The 12,457-nt window shown below is 37.4% G+C and overlaps 1 protein-coding gene and 1 long non-coding RNA gene across 3 annotated transcripts in view; one reads left to right on the forward strand and one right to left on the reverse strand.

The window, feature by feature from the left end:
- Positions 1-12,457, reverse strand: part of LOC142105869 (uncharacterized) — a 91,397-nt gene that overhangs the window by 14,186 nt on the left and 64,754 nt on the right. The window lies entirely within an intron of this gene.
- TNIP3 (TNFAIP3 interacting protein 3) overlaps positions 1-12,457 on the forward strand; it is a 45,951-nt gene that overhangs the window by 13,436 nt on the left and 20,058 nt on the right. Inside the window, exons 5-7 of the mRNA XM_075189525.1 lie at positions 2,700-2,765; positions 6,284-6,394; positions 11,816-11,935. Coding sequence (XP_075045626.1) covers positions 2,700-2,765; positions 6,284-6,394; positions 11,816-11,935 — 297 coding nt within the window. The remainder of the gene's footprint in view (positions 1-2,699; positions 2,766-6,283; positions 6,395-11,815; positions 11,936-12,457) is intronic.

Raw genomic sequence — 12,457 nt, forward strand, 5'->3', positions numbered from 1 at the left:
TAGGGCTAGATTTACTAAGCGGCGGGTTTGAAAAAGTGGAGATGTTGCCTATGACAACCAATCAGATTCTAGCTTTCATTTATTTAGTGCATTCTACAAAATGACAGCTAGAATCTGATTGGTTGCCATAGGCAACATCTCCACTTTTTCAAACCCGCAGTTTAGTAAATATACCCCCTAGTCTCAACTTTCACCCCCACTCTCCCAGTTGATACCACTCTATTTGTGTCTTCCCCTCCTTGTTCTCCTTCTACTATTCCATCACCCTCTGTACCTCTTGGCCTGCTTCCCTAGCCCTGGTTTCTTAAACTCATGCATACTTCACATTGGTCATTACCATCACTCTCGCTCACTGTCTCGTAAGTAATTTGAGCTGCATTACCATGTTATCAGTATATTATTTATTCATTCATTCAGTAAGCCTGGTCTTTCTATTTTGTTTTTCATGTATTATGTAGTGTGTTATGGATCACTGTGTTCTGTATATGTCATGTACGACACTGCAGACTGTTTGTGGTGCCTTATAAATAAAAGCTAATAATGAAATCTATAACTATATTTAAGTTTGAGAGTACTTATCCTTCAGTTGTTCATTTTTCAAATGTATAAGCTGGTATTCTAAGGATAATTAGATAAAGAACTGCTTGCCATGATCTCTCAGAAAATCATTCGTTTATTTTAGTCATAACAATTAAAGCAGACAGACATTTTTATTGCACTTTGACTCATTGAAAGCATGTTGAGTCTATATGACATTATAAATTAAGATTGTGCTTCTATCTGGAAATTATCCAATACCTTTCTTTCTCTGCTACTACATAGTTTAATGTTTTAAATAAAGTACATTTTCTTCCATCCAGAGATGTAATATCAGAACATTAGTATATGTCATCATCATCATCATCATCATTTATTTATATAGCGCCACTGATTCCGCATCGCTGCACAGAGAACTCATTTACATTAGTCCCTGCCCCATTGGAGCTTACAGTCTAAATTCCCTCACATATATACACACACAGACAGAGAGAGACACTAGGGTCAATTTTGATAGCAGCCAATTAACCTACCAGTATGTTTTTTTGGAATGTGAGAGGAAACTGGAGCACCCGGAGGAAACCCACGCAAAAATGGGGAGAACATACAAACTCCTCACAGATAAGGCCATGGTTGGGAATTGAACTCATTACCACAGCGCTGTGAGGCAGAAGTGCTAACCACTAAGCCACCGTGCTGCCCATAATGTATATAGAGACAAAATTGCACAACAATACAAATTAAAGGAACTGAAAAAATAAATCTTATCTTATGGTTACTTGTTTTCAGCCAATTGGGATGATAGTACAGTGTAGCAATCAAAATAAAGAATAGGCTACACAATGCTAGCCTTACCAAATGAATGCACCGACAATCAAATGAATTTTAAATGTTACAAAAGAAATGTTTAAATGGCAATAATGACATCAGTAATCTTGTAATTATAACATATACCTCTTAGTAAACATAAGAAACACATTTGCTGTAAGTCTAGTTTGGTCATCTAAACATCACAATGTTGCATAAGGATGTAACCTTGTTCTTTTTAAAAGGTACTCTGCCATAAACCTTTATGCACCTGTGCACGGTGGTGGAGCAATACCTTGTTACCAATCGAATCTTGATGAAAGTCTATAAGCATCTATCTTCTTTACGTCTTAGTAGAGATTGTAGCTGAAAGTCTAAGGGGGGTATTCAATTGTTAGCCAGAACCGCTAAAATCCCGCGCTCAAAAAATATTACCGTTAATACGGTAATATTGCACGTAAATACCGTTAATACGGTAATTTACTCGCTGGATTACAGCTCAAATCCAAATACGGTAATTTACTCGCTGGATTACAGCTCAAATCCAGCGAGTAAATTACCGTATTAACGGTATTTACGTGCAATATTACCGTATTAATGGTAATATTTTTTGAGCGCGGGATTTTAGCGGTTCTGGCTAACAATTGAATACCCCCCTAAGGGGTACATTTACTATGAGACGGTTCCGTAGAGCCACCAATTCCTGCCACTTTGAAGTCATTTTCTTCAAACAGCAATTTCATTAAAGATAAAACCCAATGGGCTTTGTCTTTAATAAAAGTGGCGTTTTGAAAATAATTTTAAGGCGCCGGGAATTAGCGGTTCTACAGCCGCATAATAAATATATCCCTTAGACTTTCAGCTATAATCTCTACTAAGACATAAAGACGATAGATTTTTATAGCTGACAAGAAATAGAAGATTTTTTTTGTCCTCATAGAGCGCACAAGCGCACATAGACCTCAGCATTCCTTATACTCCTAGAAACTATGGTCGCTTTTTTAAATTTGGGAGTCCAGTTTGGCACTTTCAAACAAAAAGCAGAGATTTTTTCTTAATACACACCTATACACCAACCCCATCAAATTGGGTAGAAAGAGGAACCACCCTTCCAAAAGATGTACGTACCACTGGGACGTCTGCAGAAGATGCATCACACTGCAGCTTCTACCAACCACATCTAGTTATACACAGCTCACAGCATTTTCATTATAGTCTAATTTAGCTGATTCTCAGTTACTGTACCATGTGGGCAGATATAGCGACTATAAAACAATGAACCAACTCCTGGAAAAATACTCTTTATTTATTTGAAATTAACATTTGTAATGGTTTATTATTATTTTATATTACAGTTGCTAGAAGTAAACAAACAATGGGATCAACATTTTAGACACATGAAACTGACTTATGAAAATAAGGTAATTTTCTGATTAATTTATACATATATTTAGGATAAACCATTTATTTAGTAACTTTTAGAGGGGTATTCAATTGTTAGCGAGACCCCGGAAAACGAGCGCTCGAAAAATATTAGCGTTAATACGGTAATTACTTGCTGAATTTCATCTCGCATCCCGTATTAACGGTAATATTTTTCGAGCGCTCGTTTTGCGGGGGATCTCGCTAACAATTGAATACCCCCCCCTTAGGGGGGTATTCAATTGTTAGCGTTAACGCTCTCAAACAAGCGCTCAAAAAATCTTAGCGTTAATACGGTAATTACTCGCGAAATTTCAGCTCGCCGCGAGCTGAGCGGCGAGCTGAAATTCCGCAAGTAAACTACCGTATTAACGCTTTTCCCGCGCAATATTACCGTATAAACGGTAATATTTTTTGAGCACTCGTTTTTTTGCGTTAACGCTAACAATTGAATACCCCCCTTAAAGTCTAATTGGCTTCATTCACTAGAATATTATTCTGATAAAATATAAATACACTGTATGCTGCAGAGTATTTCAGATAGATCTTCATTAAACAAATATACATACTGGAAAGTTACTGGTAAATATTCTGTGTCAATTGGCACCCTATAATATGATATAATTGAACATTGTAATTTATTTTATTGAACAAATGTCTTTGCTTTGGATTATAAATATTCCTAGTGACTATTTTCACTATGTTGTCTTGTAAATTATTGCAGCTTGCAGATGTCATATGCTGACCTTTATAAAACTAGTAAATATGTGTATTTGCTATAATGAAGCTAGTACCATATTTATCATGTCATATATACAGGGATTAATTTTTCCCTAAGCCCCTTGGCACGAAAAGGAACGGAGCTATGTTGAAAAAGGCAGAGCTATCAGTGTGTCCTGCAGCACAATATTTACCAAAAATAAGCACTGCCTGAGTCTGAAAACTAGAACCAAGAAGGTATTTTTCCTATACTTAGTCAGTATTTAGAAATGAGGATTTTTTTTTTTTATTATTTTGTCCCAATATTTTTTTTGCTACATGCTTTATTTTAATAGTTTAATTTGTAAATGTTCCCACTGTCCCTTATGTGACTACCTCTGATTAGTCGGGATTCAAAATAATACAAATATAATGAAGTTAAAATTTAACAATAAATTGCATCATTCATACAACCTTTATTTGCACACCAGATTAATACCATTTTGACCATAAATACATAGTAACATAGTTGATGAGGTTGAAAAAAGACACCAGTCCATCAAGTTCAACCTATTTTGGATCTCCTGCGATCCTGCACTTATATTTGAAATTAATCCAGAGTAAGCAACCGCCAATCTGTTTCAATTGTGAAAATTCCCCCAGACTCAATATTGCAGTCCTATTTTTACCCTATATCCACTACTATCCTTCATTTTAAATAAACGGTCGTATCCCTGGATACACCTTTCCGCTAAAAATTTGTCTAACCCTTTCTTAAACATATCTATTGAATCTGCCATCACAACCTTCCCTGGCAATGAATTCCATATCTTGACTGCCCTTACTGTAAAGAACCCCTTCCTTTGCTGGTTGTGAAATTTCCTCTCCTCTAACCTTAGGGGATGACCACGTGTCCTGTGTATGGTCCTTGGGGTAAAAAGTTCCCATGAAAGCTCTCTGTATTGAGCCCAAATGTATTTGTACATAGTAATCATATCTCCCCTTAGACGCCTCTTTTCTAAAGTAAACATGCCTAAACTGGCTAACCTTTCCTCATAACTTAATGACTCCATACCCTTTTAACAGATTGTTAAAAGATATGAACAGATATGAACTGAAGTGAATGTATAACCTGGTCCCTAACTGTGGAATGACAATATTTAAATTCATCATTGTTGTGGGGTACATGTGCATAATTTATTTTAACCATATAAATCTTAACATGTTATATTATTTTGCTATCCTTAGCGATTTTTTTCACTACATGACCACTAGTGTGATATATCTAACCGCACAATCCTTTACATTTGATCACATAATTGTTACCCATTCACACACCCAGTAACGTTATAGACACCAAAGTACTGGTTACAATAGCAACGAAATCGCTACCCTAGCGCTATTTATTTTACATACCTGTCTTCCTGTCGGCAGTCAGTTCTTCACCGCAGCTCCTCACTGACACTGTCGGGACGTGATGATGACATCACTCCCGACAGCCAGTGAGGAGGAGAAGAGGGGAGGGGGAGTGAGCGTCAGTGTCAGTGTCAGGTGAGGAGAAGAGTGGAAAAGAGGCGGAGGGGGGAGTGAGCGTGAGCGCCAGTGTCAGCGTGGTGTCGGCAAAGGGGGCGACTCGGGGGCACAGAATCGGTAATAAATAAACAAATTGTAAAAAAAATCTTGCATGCTGCTGTCGCTGCGCCCCCTAGGTCCCAGCGCCCCAGGCTGCAGCCTGATCAGCCTATTGGTTGATCAGGCCCTGTACATGCACGACTGTCATCACTATTAATCGGCACTTACACCGGACCTGTAGCTATTACAAGTGATCCAATGGGGCAGGGACTGATGTGAGTGAGTTCTCTGTGCAGCGCTGCGGAATTAGTGGCGCTATATAAATAAATGTTGATGATCATAATGATGATGATACAACAGCAAAATACGTACCTTTGAGATTCCCAAAGCTTGAATTGGACGCTGCTGAGTGTGCTGGAACTTGGCATGTCTTTACTGTACATTGAGTACTTACATAGTTAATGTACATAGTATATTGCGTAGTACATGCATAGTGCTACTTGCATAGTACATTCCCATTCCACCCCTGAAATCATAGGCTGTAGTAAGAGTTCTTTGGGCTCAAAGAATAATTGGATGTTTCTGTGTTCTCTAGAGTATGGTTTGTTTCTAGGCATACTCAGAGCGATTTTATTCAGAATACGCCATGTATTGGCATTTACGTGCCTTAATGACTCAGGCCCACAATGTTTAAATTATTTTGATGTACAGTGTATTTGATACAACAGCAGCAAATATAATTTGGGGACTGGTTTCATTATTGCACATTGCACATTATTTTGCTTAGTGCTATTAAAAATAAATTACTTCTGGACCAATTAATGGAACATGATGAAATCAAATGAACATGATGACATATATTCATTTCACAAGTCACACAAACACACACACACACACACACACGTCACAAATGCCTCATTTCACAAGTCAGGTGTTCTCACAGACACCACTAGTTACTTTCCCTCTCCCCCCCCCAACCCTCCCATTTTTCATCTGATTCACAAAAGGAAGTTAAATAAAACCACCAAATGTACCCAATGCCAGTCAAATGACTTCTTTATATTAACTATTTACTACTGATCCATTGCAAACTTACCCAAGCCGCAACAAGGGATGAAAACCTTTTAATGGTAAAATATAACATTTTTAGATTTTTTTTCAAATGAGAGGTCTTTGAAAACAGGCATATGACTTGTGGAACTGTAATGTGTGTCTGAGCTTTAATGATAGGATTCTCTGTATTCAGGTTGCAGAACTTAATGTGAAACTGTCATTATGTCAACACAATACTGGACCGGAACAGAGTTTACAGAAGAAGAGAGATGAGTGTAGTGATCAAGACAAGGACATCAAACAAGTAATATTATTAGCTTTTGTTTTAACTATATTTATCACCAGCATGTTATGTAGCACTGCACAAGAAGGGGCTGCCTGGCACATTTTAGCCTGGGGGATGAGACTCGGCTCAACAACCTCTTAAGAACATTTTATATGGAAAACAATGCAGGTAGCCCAGTGACACACCCCAAGGTAGCCCACTAAGGGACCATCTTGGGGTCCAGATACTTCTCTGCCACCAGCCTAGCCAGCCTCTGTGCACAGGAATGGCTTGTCTAAAATGATGCATACAGATGGAAGCTATTACACTATGTAAGGGCATTATTATAAGAGCTCGCAGAGAGGAATTATTCCACTATTATTTTCAATTAATAAAAGGACAAAGTAGTCTACATTCTGTGCACATCTTAGTTTTGAAGTGGCTGATTTTCTAACATACTAAAAAAAACTATCTGAAAAAATGGGAATGCTTATGATTAGATATAAGGCCACGTACTTAGTGGTCTTTTAATACAGTACATGATTTTATTAGTGTTTTAATTGCTAGAGCAAAGCATATACATGGGTCTGACAATGGTATCCACTTGCATTTTTGTGTTGTGTTTGTGCGGCATCACAGTTCTCCAAATGTTTCTTTCCTCATTCAATGCATTTATCAATGGAGTAAGATCCAAAGACCGCACATGTAAAAACAATAGTTACCAAACGCATGTCCGGAGTGTTTGCATTTGACATGTGGTTTCGTTGGCATTTGAACTGGTGTTTTCTTATGTAAATCAACTGGCAGGGGGTATAAGCGTATATCTAGTGTCATTCTACATTTATCCCATGTTTTTAAGCATTAGTCGCTAACCTGTTTACATTATAGAATGCAATGAAACAAAAATATTATGTTTAAAATTAGTTTTTCGTGATTTTTCTTGTAAAAATCTAAGCATTTCTTTTATAAATGGCTAACATGAAACACTGCATGATGTGTATGTATTTGCATGTACTATTAAGTCAGAAATGTCAAATCATGGCAACTCTATAAAGGTTTTCCAGAGCCTCAAACTTTTTAACTTACGATCTCTTTTCATTTAGGTTCATGGTAAAATCCCCAACAACACTTTGTTTTCTTTTGTAAGGGCCAATATATAGATTAGTCAAGTAATTTAAAAATGTAAAGCTGCTTCAGTGGTTCAAACTATGTAAAACTGAGAGGTGGGGATTTCCATGATACTGCCACACCTAGAGTTATATTTAAATGGAAAGAGATGGTTATGATAAGCTTTAATATGAAGACAAAGTCCTTTTATGTCTCAACTACAGCTAAAAACAGCAGAATATAAAATACGTATCCATCTTTACACAATGATCTGATATATTTGAGGTCCTGTAGGCTGTACTTGTTAGAAACCAGTATTTTAATGTGCACATGCATTGATCTGTTGCTTGACCATGCAACACTAAATGCAAAATTACATTTAAAACAGAAAGGGTATAGAATGACCTTAAAAGGGTTTTATACTATGATTGCAAATAATGCCGATTGCTGCTCACAGCCAATCAGATGCCATTCTCAAATCCAATAGTCCCTCTCTACAAAGATTAAGATTAAATCTCAGGGTCTGAAGACCTGTCACCGGATTTTCTGTTTTTCGCCAACTACCTTTCCTTACTTACAATATAACATTAAAATATAGCATTTCTTCATTATGGGGTATCCTTGTTTTATTTATCACGGAGATTTGAACAAAATATGCAGTATATTCATATAGTTGTTTGTTTTATTAATTAGCCCTTGTCATATGTACATGTACTTTATACAGCTTCTTACTTAACCCCAGCAAATACACATTACACTAGAAAATGAATATTCTCTAATGTGTGTATATCACACCCATACTATTGTTGTACATATAAACAGACTGGCAGAGAGCAAGTTAATATTAGCATACGGGTTTTTCGAAAACAGTAAAGAAATTGACAAAAATGGTAGGTGGTGGCAAGTAAAATGTATCTGTAAACCACAAAGACTTCCTCAGGAAACACATTGCAGTCGATTGAAACAATAATCCCTACACAGTCCTTAAATGACATATAATCTGAAGCAGTACAGAGCCGTACTGTTTTCCTCTTGTGCTTCTTCATGAGTCAACATGACAAACTGATATAAATACAGCAAGGTAAAAAATCTATATCTACACGGTATATGCAAAAGCATATTAAGCTTTAAGCATAAAAGAAAATTAGAGCAGTATAATCCAAATTCTATATAGAAAAATGCAAAAAGTTTCCACTTTACCGTTGTTGTTATTTTAGCATAAAGTTAAAGGCTGAAAATAGTATCAAACTACACTCACTTATGAAAACTGTCACTTGCTAGAACATGTCGACAATATTATTTTTTTCAGACTTACTCTGCACAGTAGATCCTAAATGCAAGTCATTATGTTGGAGTAACACAAAAGCAAACTTAACTCTTTGCTTATTTTTGAGGGTTTATTTGTCATCAGCATGTAAAACTAAGTATATATATATATATAATTTTTGGTTTGCCCACTTCCACTTGTCCACATATCTGTGGTTAAGTGTACAGTGGGTAGAATGGCATTTTTGAGCCCAATTAGTACATTTTTACGAACGACTGGTACAATTGAGGAATAGCTTTTCTTGACAAATGGTGTTGCAATGGAATTTTGTAACGGGGACACGAAACATCAATTAAATGTGAAAAAAAGGCTGCGTTTATAGTGTATATTGGACGCAGATCTAACACTAGCATAGTCGCAATGGCGTCTGTGATCCGCTTGGCGACTGCTGTCATATTTGCTTCCTCTAGCAAAAGATTGTTTCACAGTTAATTCTTGTAAAGTACTAGTGCTCTTCTTCTTGGGCTGCTTATGGTAGGAAGATTCCCCCCCAACAGCAGCAACAGCAGCAGCAGTAGGACTAACGCTCAAGAATTCTTCAGTGGAATCAAGGATAGTGCAGGAGTCATCGAGCCTTACCAACATGGATGCAGGACTAACTCCGATTGCTACTGAGGATATTGATAAGGACGGTGTTGTGGATGTAGATTGCAGGCGTCGGGATGTAGGTGAGAGAAGGGTCCTAGCTGATGATGGACTGCTTGTTGTGATTTTTTTACCATAACTTTCAGCTTTTCCCAACACCTTGCCATGAACTCGCGTCACATGGTGTAAAATGGATGAGGTTCCTAGTTGGTTAAGGTCCCTCCATCGTCTGACTGTGGCTTTACATACACTACAAATGGCTAGACAGCTGTTGTAAGGATTTGGGTAGAAATAATTCCACACATAAGAAGTGGCTTTTTTGGTCTTATGCCCAGGCATGACAATGGGCTTCTTCTTGTCACGTGCCAGAACTGCTGCCACTGGTGCAGGACTTACACAAACAACCTCATTTTTATCAACATCCTCATTAGCGCCCTCGTCGGCTACACAAATATCCCCCTCATCCTCTTCCAAAGTAGCATCCTCAATTGGTGTATCACTGGCTACACTTGGGCTGTTCAGACACACATCAGCAGAAATGCTGAAAGGGCCCTTCTTTATAGGTACACTATCAGAATGGTCCCGATTACACATACCACTCGTGGATGGACTCTCCTCAGGGATTGGTGTCATTTCTGATTCTGAGCATACATTTTCCTCTTATGCCTTACTGTTATCTTGCAACTCGGCTTTCACACATAACAGTAGTTGTGCACCACTTTTGGACTTCGAATTACTTGGTCTTGCTTGGTCACGAGTGACCTTACAAGAATAAGCCTCAGTGACATTTTTAGATCTCGCACTCATAGAGAAAGGCAAAGGCCTCATTCTTCATACAATCACTGCTATATTAGCATTTCACCACTCAGAAATTCAGCTCTTTTATAAGGGTGTATATGAGACCACAAACACTTTGTAGTGCAAATTCAGAAAAATTACCACCCTCCTATTTCTACTGTATCACTTTGCATGCTCTATACTGTGACCTAACCCTTCTCTGTCCCTCTCTCAAATGGCGCTAGATCGCTATGGAGGCGGGTATTTATTGATTCCAAAACTCGCGAGATCTGACGACATCACAATGATATTTTGCCTCGTTTTGGAATCCGAATAGGCGCGAGAGTACCGAGAGAGTACTCGGAACCCCAAAGTTCGAGTGGATTCGGTTTTAAGGAAACCGAGCCCACCCATCTCTACTTAAAAGTAAAGTTTGGGTATTAATTAGAATAAGGAGTTGTAACTCTGTTCCATCATGGATGGTGTAAAGAAACTGGGATGATGTGGGATGAGTGTGCAAGACTTGACACTCCTGAATCCAGGCATTATGTTATCATGAAATAAAGCGTGGTTAGGAAAACAGCCACCTTGCTTGCCTAGAGTTCAACCTTTTTGCACTCTGAATATAGTGCAGGTTCTTGTAGTCAGTGAGGATAGAGAGATGGAATCTGACTTCCTCCAACTAAAGAAAGAATGGATACACATACTTAAATTTAGATCTGCTTTTGCAGTTATAGTTTAATTTGCCAAGTTGCAGCCTGGTTAAAACACCCAATATGGTTTAGGGCTGTATATGCCAAAATAACTGCTAATAAATCCCACAGAGTGTATTCATAAACATGTTTAACTCAGAATGTATGAATGATAAATTACTGTTGAAACTAGATCCACACAATTACTACAATCCTCAAACATCCGCCAAACCCAAGACTGTGGTATTAATTTTCCAAAGTAGAAAACCACACATCTTATGTAAGAATAATAATGTCATCTCAGCAAACACAATTCACCCAGTTTGCTCAAGACATCTACTTTAATGTGCCATTCCTATAATATAGATGTAAATGGCAATAGACAAGATAGAATTATATACTGATTATTGTGTATGCAATGTTTCAAATATTTCTTGACTATCCTTTGTTGCAATGCTGGTATCCAGTGGAGCTGTCTCTCCTACTATTTGGAATTATCTACATCCACGGACCTTTGACGGACCATTTTGAAGGACTTAGATGTTAGTGCTATATAAGGACACAGTATTGGAATGCTATTAGATTTTGTGATTCTTACCTTTATTACAATAATTGTTTAAAAAAACAAAAGGTACTAAAGCTTTTGGCAGAAATCTGTAAGTAATCTTGAAAGCTTGCAAACAAAATATTTGACGGCTAATATAGCTTAAACTGTATAATCACCTTATCAATGGCTGAAACACACTATCAAGCTGAGAGTTTTCGGCGGGTTTGAAAAGTGGAGATTTTGCCTATAGCAACCAATCAGATTGTAGTTACCATTCATTTAGCACATTCTACAGAATTATAACTAGAATCTGATTGGTTGCTATAGGCAACATCTCAGCTTGATACATTAACCCCTTATTTACCTTATTCTTAATTGCATTAAACAGTGCTGGGTTGTTCCATACTGTTGTGATTTTATTTCAGGCCCTCCTAAAAGCCACAAGGAAAGAGAAGTTTGAATTGGAAACGACAAGTTTAAATTCACCTGCAAAGAACACGGATTATGAAGATTTGAGGACAAAGGTTGAAGTTCTCATACAGCAGGTGATTCATTTTGTGTGAAAGGTGTATAGTTCCTTTCCTGTTTACTCCTAAAACACTGCTCAGTCTGATTTAATGTATGTCTTAATGAAGTCATGCTAGTGAGACCATAGTAGGAATATCTTTCACACATATGAATGTTTTTGAATGTTATTTCAAATATCTACGTGCAAATAAGCAATATAAGGTGCTCTAGGGTATCTAGCCCATTTTGCAGTTGTCGTCATGTTGTACCATTAAGCAAATTTCTCCTGATGAGACGTTACCGTGGCACATGAGATCACAAGATATGTTTGCAAACTAACAGACTTATCATCTCAGCTCTAGTTACAGACTATATATATTCTGCAAGGTGTAGAGTATACAAATACACTGCAAATTTAACAGGTATCAAGGTGGAACTCAATGACTATTAATTGGCCCTCTATGCTGATGACATTCTACTTACACTGACCAATCCCCAAAACATGATTCCGTAAGACTTGGAATTGATTGCTGCATATGATAAACCTTCAAATTTTAAAA

Source organism: Mixophyes fleayi, chromosome 1 (genome assembly GCF_038048845.1).
Source record: "Mixophyes fleayi isolate aMixFle1 chromosome 1, aMixFle1.hap1, whole genome shotgun sequence".
Lineage (NCBI taxonomy): Eukaryota > Metazoa > Chordata > Amphibia > Anura > Limnodynastidae > Mixophyes > Mixophyes fleayi.